General features: G+C 33.7%; 4 protein-coding genes across 4 annotated transcripts; all 4 read left to right on the top strand.

Annotated features, from left to right (window-relative positions):
- The first annotated feature begins 297 nt into the window (after positions 1-297).
- Positions 298-6,445, top strand: LOC135833080 (esterase E4-like). The gene is made up of 10 exons (XM_065346698.1): positions 298-673; positions 792-929; positions 1,006-1,165; positions 2,663-2,848; positions 2,916-3,124; positions 3,650-3,815; positions 3,902-4,074; positions 4,161-4,320; positions 5,929-6,067; positions 6,150-6,445. The coding sequence occupies exons 1-10, from the start codon at positions 533-535 to the stop codon at positions 6,325-6,327; spliced, it is 1,650 nt and encodes a 549-aa protein (XP_065202770.1). The 5' UTR covers positions 298-532; the 3' UTR covers positions 6,328-6,445.
- Positions 6,446-7,054: 609 nt separating this feature from the next.
- On the top strand, positions 7,055-8,251 carry LOC135833081 (very long chain fatty acid elongase 6-like). The gene is made up of 2 exons (XM_065346700.1): positions 7,055-7,510; positions 7,609-8,251. Exons 1-2 carry the CDS (start codon positions 7,179-7,181, stop codon positions 8,132-8,134), a joined length of 858 nt encoding a protein of 285 aa, XP_065202772.1. The 5' UTR covers positions 7,055-7,178; the 3' UTR covers positions 8,135-8,251.
- A 2,587-nt stretch (positions 8,252-10,838) lies between these two features.
- Positions 10,839-13,509, top strand: LOC135833082 (esterase E4-like). The gene is made up of 10 exons (XM_065346701.1): positions 10,839-11,065; positions 11,163-11,303; positions 11,374-11,533; positions 11,625-11,810; positions 11,882-12,090; positions 12,171-12,339; positions 12,433-12,605; positions 12,689-12,848; positions 12,945-13,083; positions 13,173-13,509. The coding sequence occupies exons 1-10, from the start codon at positions 10,925-10,927 to the stop codon at positions 13,333-13,335; spliced, it is 1,641 nt and encodes a 546-aa protein (XP_065202773.1). The 5' UTR covers positions 10,839-10,924; the 3' UTR covers positions 13,336-13,509.
- Positions 13,510-15,843: 2,334 nt separating this feature from the next.
- On the top strand, positions 15,844-18,501 carry LOC135833083 (esterase E4-like). The gene is made up of 10 exons (XM_065346702.1): positions 15,844-16,060; positions 16,146-16,283; positions 16,425-16,584; positions 16,719-16,904; positions 17,000-17,208; positions 17,310-17,475; positions 17,559-17,728; positions 17,823-17,982; positions 18,058-18,196; positions 18,276-18,501. Exons 1-10 carry the CDS (start codon positions 15,920-15,922, stop codon positions 18,433-18,435), a joined length of 1,629 nt encoding a protein of 542 aa, XP_065202774.1. The 5' UTR covers positions 15,844-15,919; the 3' UTR covers positions 18,436-18,501.
- Positions 18,502-19,724: the final 1,223 nt, after the last annotated feature.

Below are 19,724 nucleotides of genomic sequence, written 5' to 3' on the forward strand. Positions count from 1 at the left end.
AAGGATAACTGCGTAAACAATTCGTCAAAAATCGAAAATAATATTTACCTATCAAAATGTGTAGAAAAAAAGCGTTAATTTGCGCGATCGTTCGCAAATGACCGCCTTCTGCACACACCTGTCCAGTAAGTATTGATAAAACAATGTTGAATTGACGAACTGACGTTTACGATACCATCTTCACAACATTTCGGAGATACCGTCATCCATTCTTTCTCGACATGTACTTACTCGATTGTCTATCCTTTTCTCTCTGACATCGATAACGACATCAAGCATACATTTTATGTTCTAGGAAATAAATTAATCACTCAAGGAATTATACCGAGGAAGGTACAACAGCTTAAAATTTCTATCTCATTCCACGAAACACAAAGCACGCGATAAAAAAAAGGGAACAGTTTGATTCTGAGAAAAATGTATGCCTGTAGCTATTATGAAATGTACGGCTGTTGAATTCAGCTCATCACTCGTAAAAATTTCAAAAAATTTCCTTTTTTTTATCGTATTTTTCTAAAAAAAAAAAAAAAAAATGACCGAAAAAGTAATCGTCAAAGTGAATGAAGGCAGAGTACGCGGATTCAAGACGAAAACCGTCTTCTCTGGAGCAGAATATTACTCTTTTCTTGGAATACCTTACGGACAAACAACCGAAGGATCAGCTCGATTTAAAGTGAGTTCAATAATTAATGTACTTACACTATTCATTGTATTGTATCAATTAAAAATAATAGCTGGTGCAAATATAACACAAGTTGAATGCAAATTTTTATCATTCACTCGCACTACAGGACCCCGTAAGAGTGAAACCTTGGAATCATATTTTCGATGCGACGGTTGAACGAACGGGTTGCTCGCAATTCTCACTGCATTTCAAAAAATTGATAGGATCAGAAGACTGCCTCTACAATAATATCTATACTCCTAAGGTAAAATCGGAGAGGATGAAAAGTGCCTTCATTTACCTTTATTTTAAGAAGGAAATTCGCCATCATCATTTTTTAGCTGCCCCTGAAAGGAGATCCTTTGAAAGCAGTCATAGTAAATATTCACCCTGGAGGATACTTTCACGGATCACCAGATCCAACGTATTATGGAGCACCAGATTTCCTCATGCACCACGATATTGTTTACGTTTCCATTGGATACAGATTACACGTGTTGGGTAATTTTTTAAAACATCATGTGGCTGTAGCCTATGAAGGAATTACTCCTCCAGGGTGTCTAACAAAATTTCAAAATGAAAAAATAGGACTTTTATAGGACTTCTAGCAGGACTTTCAGCAGGTAATTTTTCCAGCATTACTGTGGAATTTTGTAATGTATGGGGGGGGGGGGTCAAAATTTATATTCAAGTTTTTAGCGACAGGAATTTTAGCGGAACTTTCAACAGGACAGTTTTTGAACACTTGGTATTTTTCAAGAGGGGGAGGCATGCAGTGGGCGAGGCAAAACTTTACATTCAAATTTTTCGCTTATCCAATGTCTTCAAACATCCCAAGATTATTTTCAAGCAAGCGTACGTCGAAAATGTAATTTTATCATTACAATTTTTGATGTATTTAGGTTCTTGTCAATGTAATGAAATTTGGTGAATAAAAAACTTGTTTCAAAATAACAAATTTTTAAAAAATGTAAAAAAATTAATGGAAAATTTGGAAAAAAGCACAAATTTTTCGAATGTTTTGCTTCAAAATTTTGAAATTTAAAATATTATGATTTTTTTGAAAATTTAAAATTGGAAAAGAAAAGCTAACGGGCCCGAGCGAAGCGAGGGCAAAAGCTTTAGAAATTCAGTATTTTGAGAGGTATAAAAACGATGTTTTTTGAGTGATAAGTTAGGTACTTATATTATTTTGCTACAAAATCTTAAAATTTAAATGATGATTCAACACCCCAATTCAACAAAAAGAAAAGAAAAATTCAAACTTGAAAAAGAAAAGCAAACAAACCTGAGTGAAGCAAGGCTAAGCTAAAAGTTTTCAAAAAATTCATGTTTTGCTGAGAAGTAAAAAGAAATCGGTAATTTGGTAAAGAAGGAGGAGTTTATCTTTCTGATTCAAACTTTGAACATTTCTTGAATTTGAACAATAAGTTACATATTGGGAAAAGTAAATAAAGCAAATAGCCCGAGCGAAGCGAGGGCAGAAGCTCTCAAAAATGTGTGATTCAAGTTCTACAAAAGTCGACAAATCATCTCTTTTCTACAAGTTCAAAATTCCGGAAAGAAAGGGGGAAAATTGAAAATTTGAAAAAGTCATATTGGAAAAAAATAGGACTTTTGGATAAAATTGTTGAAAAATAGGACACTAAAAGGACAAAAAGGTGTCATAGGCAAATAAAAGGACTTTTATAGGATATATAGGATAAATAGGAGTGTTAGACACCCTGTACCTCTCCCCCTGCATGAGGATGGCATCAATCGAACCACAAAAACAACGTTTACAAAATTCTTCTTTTTGCAAAAAAATTTCAAATTGTACTTTCAAAAAGCTTTGCAAAACAAAGACGCAAGATGTTTAACATAATTTCGAAATGAAAAAGTAGGGCTCAAGTACGACTCTTAGCAGAACTGAGACCTTGATTTCCTTGAGCATTTTTTTTTTTTTTTTTGATTTAATTTTTCATAGTTCACCTACCTACATATGTACATTCATTACAGGGCATCTAAATATGCACTTGGAATCTTGCTCGGGGAATCAATCTTTGAAAGATATTATACTCGGTCTGCAATGGATAAAAGAAAACATCAACGTCTTTGGAGGAGATCCAGAAAACATCACATTAATTGGAAGCAGTAGCGGATCAGCTAGCGTACATTACTTACTATTATCACCAATGGCCAAAGGTTCACCACAAGAATTACATTTTCCTTCAATATCCATAAATTTAACTAACTTCGAAAATGTTGATAGGTTTATATCATAAAGCTATTATGATGGGGATGTACATTTTCAGTCCAGTTATAGTTTATCCTCCTGATCATGACTCAGTTGCCTACGACATTGCTCGAAAAATAGGCTTCGAAGGTCAGCGGGATGAGCATAAAAAACTACTCAAATTTTACAAGAAAGTGGACCTTCCTACATTCATTTTGGCCAGATCGGAACACTACTTCAACAGAGTAAACTTCTACATATTTCGATAACGACTGATTTCACGTCGAATTTTCTTTTTATGACTTGAGAGTTTTTTTTGCTAATGAGCAATGAACACTAAAATTATAGCTCATTGGTGTTGATTTGAACGCAAAATTAATGAAAACAGAGAATGCTTTCGATCGAGAGGATAATCTATAGAAATGAAAGAAAGAAGATACTGAGCTTTAGAACAATAAGATAAAAAACTGGGTCATTAATTTTTCTGATTTTCAAAAAAAAAATTAGTTCATATAATTTGTTGAAATCGGCCTAAAAGACTCGTTGGACGTTTTTAAGAGAGTTTTAATTTGAGCATCACTACTCATTTCTACTCTTTTTCGTAGTAAATAATACCTACGAGTAGTTGAACTATCAAAAACTAAACCAATTTTAAATGTCATTTGCAATAAAGAAAATTCGACTCTAAAACATTTTTTTTTCAATTGTTGAGCTTAAAATAGACGAGCAAATGTACAATTATTATTATGCACGATATGAATACTTCACAGACGGAACTCCCAGTCTTTCCTACCTCACCATTTCTACCTACAGACGAACCTGGCAAAAATACACCATTACCTCTACCGATGAGGGAACTTATCCCTGGAACGAATCGTGTACCAATTATGGTCGGATTCTGTGAGAGAGAAGGTGCTATGGCTCTGGCAATCCTTCGTAAGTTGAATTTTGAAAACATGGAAAATCGTCCCAATACAAACAAAAATTTAAATCGCAAATCACTCTGTGCACCTATTCTACAGGAACTTTCAAACGTTCTATATCCGAATGCTTCCTTACATTAATTCGTCAAAATATTTATGGATGGGGAGCAAATTTGAGTATTGACGAATTGAAACAAATACAGAAAGAAGTGGAAAGTTTTTATCTGGAAGGTGAATCGATAGAAACCGCACCACAAGACACTCTGTGTGATGTATGAAAACGAATCCTATATTATGTACTTGAAATAATTCTGTTAAATGAATATTATTGATACGATTCAATTTTACTAATTTGCAGATTTTAAGCGATGCTGCCTTATCCGATGTTTACGATTCTCTCATTAACGTAGTTTCAGCCGACCTTCCATCTTCAGTATATGTTTATAATTTTCACTACGATGGCAAATTATGTACAATGAAAACCAGGATGGCTCAGCTGATGGAAAAGAGATTACAAGGTAATTTTATCGATTTCTTCATTAGTTCAATGTAATTTTATTTCATATTCGAGTAGGACAAAAAATCACCATGAAGGAATCCGAGTTCATCGCACCCAAACAGAAAAAAATGCTGGTAGGGTTATGAATAGCGAAATAAGTGGCCTCTTTTACAGTGAAACGAGGTTTTACAAATAATAGATCAATCAAGCCGAGCTTTATGAGTAAAAATTTTACACTCTACTCCATGATTTTATTTTTTGTTTTGTAAAAATCAGCGATATTCACAAAAGACGTAGCAGAATGACTTTTTAAAAAAAAGATGACAAAATATCTTTTGGCCTCTCAAGAAAATCAAAACACATGAGTCCAGAATCGCTTTTTCTCTCAGACTGAAAAGTTATTTTTCCTAATCGAGGGGCGAAAATGACTTTTGCTACCCTCGAGAGTACTACTCAAAAAGAAAGGGCGAGTTTTCTTGAAAAAGGGAGTATCTGAAAGAGATTTAACTAGAACTGAAGAGTTCTCAAAAAACTGTACAGATTTATTAAATTTTCCATTTTTTTTTTCTTTCAGTTTTATTCCATTTTTTTGATTTTTTTCAACTTTTTTGAACAATTTGAGAATTTTTCGAAGAGGGGGAGGAGCCAAAAATATCTTTACTATTTCAATTCATCGTGGGCGAAGCATTACACTTGAGGACTTTTTTTTTAAGAAAAGGGAGAGAGATCAAAATTTTACTCGTAAGTTTTTCATTCCTCCAGTGTTACGGAGTTTCCCAATGGTTTTTTGGAGGAAAGAGGGAGATTAACAATATTTTCACCATCTCAAGTTTTCGTTTTTCAAATAATTCAACTATAATACTTTTTCAACTTCTATATACTCGCAAATTAATTCATCGAGGATTACTTTTAAAAAGCGAAGCGAGGCATAAAAATTTCTGGAAAATTTTCAGTTTAAACTACCAAAAGAGGTGCTTTTATCATACTTTTAAAACGTTTTTACATAAAAAAAAAGAGCAGTTCTATTTTTTAAAAATGATACCAAAGAAGGGAAAGAGAATGAAAGTGTGTCTGCCCAAACTTCACGATAGGTACCCATTCGTATGGGATTGTGGCATGAATAATATGCCTGCAAAAAACTAAATTAGGCAACTTAAATAACTTTTTCCGCGAAGAACATGACATGGGATGTCTGGCGAGAGGTAATCAGTATTATACGCATTATAAGGTGTGTTACAAAATTTCAAAATAAAAAATCAGGACTTCCGGCAGGATATTTTTCAAACATTTTACAACTTTTTTACGAGGGGGAGCGGAAGGAGTTCAACACTTTACATGTCAATTTTTCGTTTTTTTTTTTGAAATGGTTTTGTACGTACATTTCAAGATTTTTTGGAAGGGGGGGGGGTCCCGAGAATACCTTTCTTATTTCAATTTTTCGTTTTGAGGAGGAGGAGCGAAGTCAAAATTTCACACCTAATTTCCAAATTCTTCAGTGCTACGGGGTATTTCAATATTTTTTCGGGCGAAGGAGTCGACAATATTTTGACCATCTGAATTTTTCGTTTCTCAAATATTTCAACTTGTTTTGAGATCGATTGAATTGAAATTTTATTGAATTTCACAGGAGCATTCCACGCCGGAGACTACAGTTATTGGTGCTACAGTGAAGAAACCGCTGGAAGAAATATGGGATGCATAAGCCCAAAAGATCGAGAAATGATAAACACATTCACAAGTCTTTTAACCACATTTGCTAAAACGAGGTTAGATAATGGCGGTAGATTTTTTTTATCACACATCAATAAAGTCAGCATAATTTGGTACAATTTTCTTTCTTTTTTCTAGTAATCCAAATGATTACGAAGGAATGAAAGTGAACTGGAAACCTACGAAGCCTGAATGCCCGAGTCATTTAATAATAAATGATACGCTTGAAGCTAGAGACGAGGTTTTAAATGGAGAACGATTAGAATTTTGGCATAAGTTGAAAACGAAATTTACAAAGAGCTCTAATGATGTTTAATCATTTTGGAAAATCATCTTCAGCAGCAATATTAAAATCGAACGCAGAATTTGGGTTGATATCCTATTTATATTGAAATGTGTAAATGAAAATAAATGTACCTATATTTTTCCTTTTTCTAACTACCTATTAAATAGGTATTTATTTATTTATTTATTTATTCTTCTACTTATACCATAATCATAGATTGATTTTATTGATATTAAAAAATTTTCAAATTAAATAATAGCTTTGAATACATTTTTTTAAAATTTTGTCGAACTTTTAAAAATTATTTTTATTAATGCATTAAAAGTAAAATATTACTGTCAATATCCCTATAAAAAGTACTACGTTTTAAAACAAAAATTCGTCTACAATGTTTCTCACTACTGCCTAAAATTCGTTACTTTAAGGTCATAAATAAATATCCTTCAGATATCCCATTCAAAGAAAAATATCACGCATGAGAATCATAAAAAAAAAGTAGACAGAAAATCATACAGAAATTATACAGAAAAATAATCGATGTCACATAAAGTTACCCAACAAGACTTCTTCAGCTTATCATTTCCCGTACCTATATGAACCATGACCTGAAAGAACCGTCGTATCTTTCACACGATGAAAAAAAAAAGGGTTCCCTTCACACGATATTGACAACATTGATATCCTCGAATACGATATCCAATAGGTGAGCCACCATGACGTGGAAACACGTCAAAAAAATCATCGTCGATACCGGGTTCGGCTGACGTAATTCTCATGTCATTTCTAATTGTACGTGTTTGCGATACTTTACTCGTACATTTGTGTATTAATGTTCAACTAGAAAATTTACTCGCTATATTCGCGATATTTTCCAAGTTGAAATGGCTACTCTTGATACAACGAAGTTCTCTTCGAGCCCTCCCATCTATTGGTATACATTCGCTTTCGAAGAAAATTACTCTCCGGAACGTGGTCGACGATGGATGAACGAAAATTACTGGAATGCGTATCTCCTCTGCGGAATATACGTTTTTTTAATATTCTCCATACAGTTTTATATGCGAAACAAGCCTCGATATGATCTACGCAGACCTCTGGCGCTTTGGAGTGCTGCTCTTTCTGTATTCAGCATCGTGGGAGCGATGCGATCAGTACCTGAGTTATACCACATGCTGACGAACTACAGTTTATACGATACAGTCTGCTATCCAATGTAAGAAATTAGAATAGTCTAGTTTTAAAATTAAGGCAACGATACCTCTAAATTAACATGAAACGACAATTGTTCAATACAACTTGCAATTATTTCAGTGTTGGAAACCAAGCCAAAACGACTGAATTTTGGACCTGGCTGTTCATTTTATCCAAGCTTCCTGAATTGGGAGATACTATGTTCATCGTATTACGCAAACAACCGCTGTTATTCTTACATTGGTACCATCACGTAACCGTCTTACTCTACACGTGGTCAGCCTTCGCCGAAAATTCATCTTACGTAAGATGGTTCGTTTCGATGAATTACAGCGTCCATGCTTTCATGTACTCGTACTACACCTTGCGAGCTTTACGTTTCTCCGTTCCAAAATTCGTTATGATTTCGATAACGTTTTCTCAAATACTACAAATGGTGATGGGATGCATAGTGGTCATTTTGGCCGTTTATTATCGCTTAACGGAGCAGCCATGCCAGGTCTCTAATAAGGATATTTTCTTCTGCTGGTGCATGTATTTCAGTTATTTGATACTGTTCAGCAGATTATTCTATAAATTGTATTTGAGTCCATCGAAAACGAAACCGTCCTCTATCCCTGATAATACCAAGATCAAAGGAAAGTAATCACTCGTCAAGTGCCTGATACTTGTAGAATATATTTATTTAGTTAGATCCTTGATACGTATTGCATGTAAGTATTGTAAGCAATTATTTTCCAATAAAGAATAAAATTTATTCTCACCAGAGATGAATTTAATAAAATGAACTAATAATTATTTTGAAACAGCACCGTAAAAGTTATTAATCTAATAAAATACGTAGGTACATCTACCTACCTAAGGTACTTTGACTTGCAAAAGAGGTCAACATGCTATATTGAGTAAGAAGAGGTCATAGGCGGACATCGAAGTGTCCGTTTGCAGGATTAAGACCACCAAAGTTTCAGCTGCCCAAATTACTCGTCATTTTTCGCGAATTTTTCAAAATTTTAAATTTTCGGCAATTTAGGCTATTTTTTGGTAACTTATTTATGAATCAGAAAAAATGACGGAAAAATTTTCGGTCACTGAATTCTCCAGAATTTCGAAATTGCTATTATAGAAGGCGTGAAAATTGACATGAGTAGCTAAACATTGAGCTGCGGCTTATTATCGATCTAAGTAGGTATTTAACGAGTTAAGGTATCCACATGAGACTTGGCTTCAACGCGAATACCTCGCGTGCGTTTTTTTAAGAAATTCGTTACCAGAATACTTTTAGCCTAATGTATACTTAACAAAAATATAATACCTACAAAAAATAAATCAAAAATGTTCTGTTCTCGTGAAAATCTTTAAATTTGCAGGAATGGCTACTTCTCGTCTGAAATTAGCACCCCCCCCCCCCCCAATATCCAAATTTCATTAGTATATCCAGCGCGATTTTCGATTTTTCCAGAATTTTAAAATCTCGCCAGAAGACGTGGAAATCAACTTGAACAGATGAAAATCGAGTTGTAGCCTATACCCATAATTATTGTGGATCCATTTAACGAATTTATCTACATTTTGTTAAATTTCCAGGCCGACACTCAAGTGCGTTTTTTCGACCAGAATATTTTCAAATAAAAACTGGAAAATGCAGGTCAAAAAAACACCCTCCGGGTGTTCACATACAGAAATCGGCTGAAATGAGAAAATCTCTTCAAACTGATGGGAAATGAACAGAATAAGTCACAACTTGATTATTAGGTCAATAATCAAAAAAATCGTGTTGGAGCTTCACCAATGACTGGAAATGGTGAAAAGAGAGTCTACAATAGATACAGATACAGAACCAATTTACATCAATTTCACTAAACACACACACATACATAGATCGCTAAAAATCTACAAATCAATTTAGGCAGTCAAAATTGCGGTTTCGTTACCCCGTTTGAATATAAGAGGTGAACGAGAGGTTCCTTTTTTAGTTTACTCTATGAAATCACACTAAAAATAGTAATATTCAGGTATAATCACAATACCCATTCCAGTTATTCAGTTCTAAATGAAGTAGTTGCAAGGAAAAGAGAAATTTTAAAAAATGCTTTAAAAATTTTACATTAAGTATGTAAGTATGATTTAGTCAGAAATTCTACCAAAAACAAAACTTCTATTGAGAAAACGATGACTTGAAGATGTTTAACAAAATTTCAAAATGAAAAAGCAGGACATTTTTCAAACATTTAACGGCTTCTTCAAAGGAGAGGAGAGAGGGAGGTTCAACACTTTACACGTCAATTTTTCGCTTCTTTACTGTCTCTTGTCATTCCAAGATTCTTTGGAAGAGGGGGATGTTTCAAAAATACCTTTTTATTTTCAATTTTTTATGATCGGAATATTCTGCGTCTATACTAACAGTTCACGACTTTTTTGAAGAAGAAGGATGGGCAAAACTTTGTTTTACTTCCCTCTTTATAGTCCTATCTAAGTATTTCATGTTATGACCAAAAGCCAAAGAATTATAAAAATGGGTTGTTTGCGTAAAAAACTTTGTATGTATTTGTTACATATTTTGATTCCAAAAATCCATTTTTAAAAAAGATTCCATAAATGAAAACAAAAAAAAAACAAAAAAAAAAAAAAAACAAAAGGAAAGAAACAAAAAAATTGTTGAGTGTTGACCTTTAAGTTTCCCACCTGAAACTGCGATTAGTTTTTTCAAGACATTGTTATAAAAATATTTCAACTTTCGAGCAAACGTTAAAAAGTTCAACTTGATTAGGCTTATTTTTTTTCAACTTCACAAATGAGGCACATTATTACACTAACAATGCGACCATTAGATAATTTTTATCATCATTTCGTAAAGTTATTATTGTTTCTAAAATTACCTATCAAATTATACCTATCTATTCTCTTAAATTTTGAACTTGCACTGTCTTATAATGTATTCTATAATAACACGATACATACTTACATTACGTACTAAATTTGAGCATAAAGAGCAGATTTTTTTGCAAAAATCACTCATTGAAAAGTGAAAATCGCAAGATATTAAAAATGAACGCAAACGCCACCTGCATTTAATTGACTAGCAACCTCCTAAAATTTGAATGGGCGAGAATTGCAAAAAATGTGTATGAAGGAAACACCTCTTTGACTTATCGACTCAAAAATTTTTGCTGAAAAAATCTGATTCCATATCAGGACAATAAAAAAACGAAGGAAACGGTTACACGAATTTTTCAGTCGTAATGATGACGATAAAGCTTACTTACACCACCATACTTAATAGGGTTTTTTTTTCGAGGAATACCCAACAAAGTTGTGGAAATTTTGAAAAGTACACATAGATAAGTTATAGGTATTAGTAAGTATGCGTAATACCTAACCATATGTGTAGTTTCACTTTTCCTCAGAATTATTCGTATTACCCATTTAGAGAGAAAAAATGTCTGAAAAGGTGACCGTTACCGTGAAGGAGGGAAAAGTGCGTGGATTCAAGAAAACAAGTATTTATTCCGAAGTCGAGTATTATTCTTTTCTTGGAGTGCCATATGGTCAATCAACTACTGGACAGGCTCGTTTCAAGGTAATTACGTTGTTCTCCTTAATTAAAAAAAATAATACCTAATGAAGTCGTAAGAATGTAATGTATCTAATGAATTCACGTAATTCAATAACGATAGGAACCCGTTAAAGTTAAACCATGGAATGGTGTATTCGATGCAATAAATGAAAAAGATGGTTGTATACAATTTTCATTATTGCAAAAATTCAAAATATGTGGTTCAGAGGATTGTCTCTACAACAACATCTATACACGTGAAGTAAATACAACTCATCAGTGATTATGATTATTGATTGCACTTCACATTACTTAAATAAATCAATGCGTAGATTCCGGCAAAAGGAGATCCATTGAAGGCAGTAATTGTCAATATCCATCCAGGTGGTTTTTATCATGGATCGCCAGATCCTTCGCATTATGGATCACCAGAATTCATCATACATCATGATATCGTTTACGTCTGCGTGGGTTTCAGGTTGAATATTCTTGGTATAGTATACATTTTAAATTTAGAAGTTTGAGAAATCAATTATCCCAATCGACTACAAAATAGGCTAATTAATAAAAATTCGTATTTCAGGATCATTGAACTTGAATTTAAAGGATTGTTCGGGGAATCAAAACTTGAAGGATATCATACTAAGTCTTCGATGGATAAAGGACAACATAAAAAATTTTGGAGGCGATCCCGAAAACATAACTATAATGGGAAGCAGTAGCGGATCTGCAATTGTACACTTTTTATTATTATCTCCATTAGCGAAAGGTAATTAAAAGCCACAGTTCGGGACTCGCGAGTATTTTAATTAATGAGGTAATATTTCGTTTTTCACTCAGGTTTATATCACAAAGCTATCCTTATGGGTATGTACGTCTTCAGTCCAGCTTTAATTTTGCCAGAGGAAAACATGACGACAGCATATAGAATCGGATGCGATTTGGGTTACAAAGGAGAACAAAATGATGCAAAGAAGCTCTTAAGTTTTTATAAAAAAGTGCCCATGTTTAGATTTATCGTTTACAAGCCTGAACATTATTTTAATAAAGTGAATAAATGCACTACTGTATTACGTTTCTGCATTTCAGCACGTACCTAGGCTATATCTTGTAATTTCACATTCTACAGGTAAATATGCCAGTATTTCCAGCCTGCCCATTTTTGCCCACGTATGAATCACCAGAATATTCCGAGAATTCAGCCATACCTTTGCCCCCAGAAGAGCTGATTCCTTCGACCAACAGAGTACCTTTAATGGTTGGTTTATGCGACAGAGAAGGAATAATGGGACTATTGCGTACGTTGATTCAATTTTTACGACTAGTACGTAGAGATACTTATTTATATGAAAATTAATCCATTTCGTCAAAATTCAATTTCACGATTCTAGCGCTAAATAGAAAAAAAATAAAAGAGTCTTTTTATACAATTCTTCGTCAAAACAAAATGGGATGGGGAAAAAACTTGAACGATGATGACCTCGAGAAAATTCAACAACTGGTTGAATCATTTTACAACGATGGTGCTCCTGTTCATATGGCTTCAATGTCAACTCAATGCGACGTAAGCAATGAATTTTTTTCAAAATCGGCTCACAATTGTACCGCAGAAAAAATCTTCAATTATATCTTTCGTAATATTTTTAGATCATAACTGATATAGCTTTGTCGGATGTTTACGATTCGTTGATTAACGTCATATCAGCGGATCTTCCTTCTTCCACGTACGTTTACAAATTTCAATATAATGGCCAATTGTGCACCATGAAAAATAGAGTTTCACCTCTACTAGAAAAACCGGTAGAAGGTAAATATAATTTTATCCTACTTATGAGATCCACTGGTTTGTTAAATTGATACCGAAACCTAACCTGCACGCTTGTCAATTATGAAAATTGTGCAGGAGCTTTTCACGCAGCCGACTACTCGCATTGGTGCTACAGTTCTACAATGGTAGGTAAAAATTTGGAATCGATGACACCGCAAGATAAAGAAATAATAGACATACTGACCAGCACTATCACATCATTCGCTAAAACAGGGTAAGTGATCAGCCAGCGCCAGCCATTTTCAATTTTATACGCACATAAAGCAAACTACTTAGGCAAATTTTCATAATTTCATATTACAGAAATCCTAATTGTGAGACGCTTAAAGTGAATTGGAAACCCACCAATCCAGATAATCCGAGTTACTTAACCATCGATGAAACGCCAGAGGTGAAAGACGAACTACTGAATGGAGAACGAATGGAATTTTGGCATAATATAAAACGACAGTTCAAAAGAGACTAAACTAGTTCATTATGACATTAGATTTATTTTTAGACATCGACGAATAATAATCAGAGAACTAAATCTCTCGATGAGATTGAACACCGCGTAGAAAAATTGCACACTACGTTAAAATTAGAATTATTGAAATAAGTTCAAAATACTGCAAATTTAATACATACGATTTCTATATCATCTCAATTCTATTATTTTTAATTTCACCAGACAGCTACGTAAATTAGTATTTTACTATGAGTATACAATACTACACTGGGTCAAAATGCATCTAGGTAGGCATTTGCCCCTCATAGAAGCCTTATAGCACGTTGAGGTGGTGGGGATGGGTACATGAAGGCTGTACCCTCATATTACCAATAAAATTTCTACAAATATAAAAAAAAAAGGTAGGTGCATATTTGCTAAGAGCCTCTCGATCTTGAGATTTCAGTCGTTGTAGATATAGACTAGACATTTAGACAACAATCGCAATAGATGGAAACATTTTTGGCCACCAAAGTGGCTCAAGATAATCAAGAGATACTCGTATCATGTCAATTTCTAAATTGCAAGAATAGTTTGGAAATGTTGATGAATTTTCAAAAATTTAGTAGGAACTGAAAAATGAAACATTCTGAAAAATATTTTACAGCATTTCTTCTCTCAATTTGACGAAAATTATCATGCTCTTTTAACTTTCCAGTCATATCCTTTTGATAATATTTAACTACTTCCACTAGATTATCGAAGACACAAAACCCATCTTACCTTGATAATTCTTGAACAAGAAGTGATCCATCTGGTAAACGCAATAATGTCGTTACTTCCAAAAGCATTCCATGCATCTAATGAAAATACGAGTACGTATCCATCTGTACAAAACAAAAAATGTGAGTTAATTTCATTAGGTTTATTATCACAATAAAAGTAGGTAATGCAGAAATACTCACAAATTATAACAAATGAATATTTTATGACCATGTTTTCTACTATTGGAAATAAATTTTATGAAACGAAACTTATGCGGTGCGTCTCACGCTTGCATACATAAACAGATTATTTTTGAAAAGCCGTAAAATCCTCTAGAATTTTAGGGCCCTGAGCTTTTGAGTTTTAGAATCTCAACCTCCCAAGACCAAGTAGGCCTATAGTAATTTTTCGTAGTATTATTTCTTCACTCAAAATAATTTTTCGATAATATACCAGGCGCCATAAGGATTCAGATTTTTGGCACCCTTTGAAAACTTGCAAAAATAAAATTATCACCAAAAAAGTTTTAAAAAATTACGTTCATTTAATGTTTGCTTACTTAGTGGGTACCTCGCTGGAATTTTTTTGTTGCTCGAACTAAATAGTTTTTTTCTCTTTTTTTTTACAAACCACGTTTTCGAAAAAAAATTAATTCTATTTTATTTTCAGAACTATATTTTTTTCTGATAATTTTTTTATTGAAAAACAATGCATTTCTGACTTGCTTCTCAAAACTTTTTTGGGGAACGAGGAATGGAGAATATTTGAAAAAAAAAACCTGATTTATTCAGTATTTCTGTGAATGACTACTAGCCCTCCCCCACCAACTCAAACTGTCATTTCCACAAATTAGCAGCATCTGGTGGGGTGGGCTCTTGTTAATGTAGGCTATAGATATTTTCCTGGGTCCCAAAAGCATCCTCTATTCGCTCCTGGACTCAAGAAGTAGGAAATATGTCATACAGTAGCTTTCTATTTTCAATTTGATTGTGTTTACTTATTTTTCAAAATTTTTTCAATAGAAATTAGGATGGAATTTAATTTTTTTAAATTCATCAAAAAATGAAACTCATTCGCAGCCAAAATTCGGACCAGAAGTGTATTTTTTGATGATTTTTTGATTTTTCTTCTTTTCTTCGTTCAATTTGAACATTTATCTTCCAGTTGGGATATCTCTCTTTTTACAGTGTTCCAGATCAATTCAAATGGAATAAACTTAGTTTCTTTTGCATGACCTTGATTTAAAAAACCTTAAGTAAATCTCAACTTATTCCTCTTGTTATGGCTAAAAAATGTATTTTCAATCCTATAAGCGATTTTCTGTCTGATATGTTGTACCTATCATGCCTTCAGTCGCTTTAGATCTACTTGAATGACTGTTTAGTGTGCGCAATCAAAAAGTCGCCTAGTTTGCCATGAAACATTTCTGAAAATTTTTTCACGTGGTTTTTAAAAATACTCAAGTTTTTTTTTAGACGAGCAATTTTGGAAATAGCGACTTTCAAGTGACTTTTTTAAAAAACTGACTTTTAAGAAAACGACATCAACACAAAAATGACACGACTTCGATGATTTTTATGAGTCATGCTGCCTCCAATAAAAAGGTGACTCAGAGACAGGATTATAACGCCAAAAATCGAAAATACTTTTTTATCTTCGCGTATTGTTGTGCCAACAAAATGTCCACAAACGAAAAACTTTCAATAAGTAGGTAAAACTAGAGATAGTTAAATAACTATGCGGGTGGGGGGTACGTGCATATGTGAAGTCACTATCTCAAAACCTGAAATACCTAGCTTCGGTTTAAAATCATACTTTTTCAAATTCGTTTATTAAATTCATTCGCTTCATTTTAAAAATGTCCGAAAAAGTAACTGTCACCGTGAATGAAGGAAAAATTCGTGGTTTAAAAACGAAAACTGCGTATTCTGGCACGGAATATTACAGCTTCTTAGGAGTGCCATATGGTCAATCACCCGCTGGTGTGGGCCGCTTCAAGGTAATTATCAAATTTATACGTAAGTATATGTAATTTGTAAAATGGAAATTAAGAGTTGAAATTCGATAATCGAATCCGATAACAGGATCCTGTCAAGGTTAAACCATGGAACAGTATTTTAGATGCAACGGTCGCAAAAGAAGGTTGTTATCAATTCTCGTTGATGAAAAAATGCATTGTAGGTTCGGAAGATTGCTTGTACAACAATATTTATACACCAAAGGTAAATTTCCATGCTACGTTTTTAAACAAATGTCCTCATCTTGCACCCTTAACTTATAGCAAAAAAAAAGAGAGAAGAAAACAATGATCTGTAATAACTTTGAATAATAATCGACATTTTCTCATTCTTGTGATCTTGCAGCTACCATCAGAAGGAGATTCTTTAAAAGCAGTTATAGTGAGCATACATCCTGGAGGCATGTTTCACGGATCGCCAGATCCAGATTACTATGGTTCGCCTGAATATATCATGCATCGTGATATTGTATACGTCTGCATGGGATACAGATTACACATATTAGGTAGGTCTAGGTACATATTAGAAATTAATTAAATGGGTACTCAGAAAGTCTTGGTTGACTGCATATTCAGCAACAAATTCTAGCTCTCATGTACCATCAAACAACCCTCGTTCATTCTTCATTTCAATTTTCAGGACTATTAAATCTGAATACAAAGAACTGCACGGGAAATCAGGCTATAAAAGACATAATCCTGAGTTTGAAATGGATCAAAGAGAATATTCACGTTTTCGGAGGCGATCCAGAAAATATTACTTTGATGGGAAGCAGCAGTGGGTCAGCATATGTCCATTTGTTACTACTATCACCTTTGGCAAAAGGTACGAGTACAAAAAATTGAACCTCATTTCTACCTCCCACCACCATCATTTAAATATGGCTCTTTAGCTTTTATCTTTCAACGATTTCTCAACAGGTTTATTCCACAAGGCAATTCTCGCCGGTATGTACATTTTGAATCCACTTCTAATCCATTCTCAAGATTACATTTTGACTGCTTATGAACTCGCTAAGGATATGGGTTACAATGGCGAATTGGGAGAGAATAAAAAACTGCTCAATTTTTACAGGAAATTAGACTTTATACGATTTATTACAGCGCGATCAGAAAAATACTTGAGCCAAGTAAAGACACTTAAAATATATACACAACTTCATACCTTACGAGGTATCATCACCTCACGAAACTACTTACTAAAATTATTACAACGCATCATTTTCCAAAGAGTACTCTTCGAGCTTTTCCTGCATCGCCATACATACCTACAGTAGATCCGACAGAAAATTCTCCCATTCCTATATCACCCGACAAACTAGCCCCTTCAACCAATCGCGTACCAATTATAATAGGATTTTGTGAAAAAGAAGCTGCAATGGGCGTCGCTTTCTTTCGTAAGATGAATTTGCTCATATTGACTAATTAAAATGATACTAAAATTATTCATTCGTCGTTTCCTCTTCTGTTCCTTTATTAGCATCGAATCAGTCTATAGCTGACGTTTTTCACACAGCCATAAGTCAAAACTGTTGGGGATGGGGAGCTGATTTGAACACAGATGAACAAAAACAAATACAGAAAGAAGTGGAGGACTTTTATTTAGGAGGTCAATCGATAGAGACTGCATCTAAACCTCTCTTATGTGATGTATGATTATTGATTCATGTTTTTAACACAATCAAAAAATAAAATAAAATTAAGCAACTTTCACAAGTTCAAATTTTGTTGAATTTGTCTGCAGATTATCACAGATGCAGGTTTATCAGACGTTTACGACTCTTTAATCAATGTCATATCGGAAGATGTTTCGTCACCAGTGTATGTGTATAATTTTCATTACGATGGTAAATTAGACTGGGGTAAGAAAATGATCAAAGAATCCTCCAAATTGGAAATGCAAGGTGAGGCTATTCAAAGCTACAGAAACTGCAAATGAAAGCACAATGTTTTAATAAAGAATATAAACTCATTATCAGGAGCAAGCCACGCAGCTGATTTCGGTTACTGGTGTTACATGGAAATGGTCGCTGGTAAACAAATGACTCAAATAAATCCAAACGATCGAGAAATGATAGAAACTTATGTAAATCTGATGACAACTTTCGCTAAAACCAGGTCAGCTAACAAATTGTCTTTTTTGTGTCGTATTATGAAAAACACAAGGGATTTCAAACTCATTATCATTTTCTTTCAGCAATCCCAACTATAAAGGAATCGGTGTCAATTGGAAACCATCAAATCCCAAAAATCCCAGTCATCTGATCATAAACGAACAACTAAAAGTTGAAAATGAGCTTTTGAATGGCGCACGAATGGAGTTCTGGCACAAGTTAAAAAGGAAATTCAAGAAATGACTGTAACAATTTGTAAATACAATTTATTTAGATGCACTTTTATTTTCAAAAGCTGCATTCATATACTAAAACCAAGTTTGAATTTACATTATTATATCTAACAACGACATGTTGGATATCACATCACCTGGTCAGAATTATATAAAATAATAGGAGACCAAAAAGGGGTAAAATGGATAACTATACATCATTTTTGAATTTCCACCCACCCCCTTCTCGAGAATTCCAATTCCAATGTAGGTACTGAACCACTGAACCAGTCACTAATGTATTTCAAAACTACCAGCGACAATAAAACCGGTGTCGAAGAAACTCCCTATTAAAAAAATTGATAAAATTCGTGACGTTGTAAACCTTAACGATCATAAAAATGCAGTAGCGAATATGGTCGAAGGGTTATTTTTTTTTTCGAAAATTTCAACTTACTTTAGCTCCCATAAAAACACTTGACCTAACTGTTGATAATAATTTTAAAAAATTGAATGTATGCAGTAGGTGATTTGTACGATAATTTTACGAATCGTAAAAAATTGGTTTTAAAAATTTCCCTACCCATAACTTCCAAGCATAGTCAATTTCTAAGTGAATTGTTGTAACTCGCTCTTCTTTGAGCATCGTTTCTATACCTAACAATGTCTCAGAAAATCATCATAAACGTGAATGAGGGCAAGGTACGCGGATTCAAAACGAAGACACCTTTTTCTGGAGTGGAATATTACAGCTTTCTAGGAATAGTTACCTTACGCGCAACCTCCAACTGGAATATCTCGTTACAGAGTAATCAATAATTAATGATAATAAAATCACAGTAGAAACGAGCCGTTGTATTGACCTCAAATCTAACAACAGGATTCTGTGAAAGTAAAACCATGGAACAATATTCTCGATACAACGGTCGAAAAACAAGGCTGTTTACAATTTTCATTGATAAAGAAGAGTATCACCGGTACAGAAGATTGTTTGTACATATAATAACATCTATATTCCAAAAGTAACCTTTCAAGTTGAAAAATCATCATTCTTAATTTTTGTAAACCATTCGAATTTCCATTGATGATTTTTCAGATGCCATCCAATGCAGATCCTTTAAGAGCAGTCGTGGTGTTCATACTTACATCCAGGAGGAATGTTTCATGGCTCACCAGATCCATCTTATTTTGGAGCGCCGGATTATATTATGCATCATGATATTGTATACGTTTGCATTGGATTCAGATTACACGTATTTGGTAAATTATTTAAAAAATACGTCAATAATGATGGGCTATCTTATCAATGGTAAATTCATT

This window comes from Planococcus citri, chromosome 1 (genome assembly GCF_950023065.1).
Source record: "Planococcus citri chromosome 1, ihPlaCitr1.1, whole genome shotgun sequence".
Taxonomy (NCBI): Eukaryota; Metazoa; Arthropoda; class Insecta; order Hemiptera; family Pseudococcidae; genus Planococcus; species Planococcus citri.

Bases quoted from the DNA above. Each gene is read 5' to 3' on its own strand.
- LOC135833080 (XM_065346698.1), top strand. From the start codon at position 533: ATGACCGAAAAAGTAATCGTCAAAGTGAATGAAGGCAGAGTACGCGGA. The intron at 3,125-3,649 runs GTAAACTTCTAC...AATACTTCACAG, and splicing joins CGGAACACTACTTCAACAGA to ACGGAACTCCCAGTCTTTCC. The intron at 6,068-6,149 runs GTTAGATAATGG...TCTTTTTTCTAG, and splicing joins ACCACATTTGCTAAAACGAG to TAATCCAAATGATTACGAAG.
- LOC135833081 (XM_065346700.1), top strand. From the start codon at position 7,179: ATGGCTACTCTTGATACAACGAAGTTCTCTTCGAGCCCTCCCATCTAT. The intron at 7,511-7,608 runs GTAAGAAATTAG...CAATTATTTCAG, and splicing joins GATACAGTCTGCTATCCAAT to TGTTGGAAACCAAGCCAAAA.
- LOC135833082 (XM_065346701.1), top strand. From the start codon at position 10,925: ATGTCTGAAAAGGTGACCGTTACCGTGAAGGAGGGAAAAGTGCGTGGA. The intron at 11,066-11,162 runs GTAATTACGTTG...CAATAACGATAG, and splicing joins CTGGACAGGCTCGTTTCAAG to GAACCCGTTAAAGTTAAACC. The intron at 11,534-11,624 runs GTATAGTATACA...TTCGTATTTCAG, and splicing joins TTTCAGGTTGAATATTCTTG to GATCATTGAACTTGAATTTA.
- LOC135833083 (XM_065346702.1), top strand. From the start codon at position 15,920: ATGTCCGAAAAAGTAACTGTCACCGTGAATGAAGGAAAAATTCGTGGT. The intron at 16,585-16,718 runs GTAGGTCTAGGT...TTCAATTTTCAG, and splicing joins ATACAGATTACACATATTAG to GACTATTAAATCTGAATACA. The intron at 17,476-17,558 runs GTAAGATGAATT...TTCCTTTATTAG, and splicing joins AATGGGCGTCGCTTTCTTTC to CATCGAATCAGTCTATAGCT.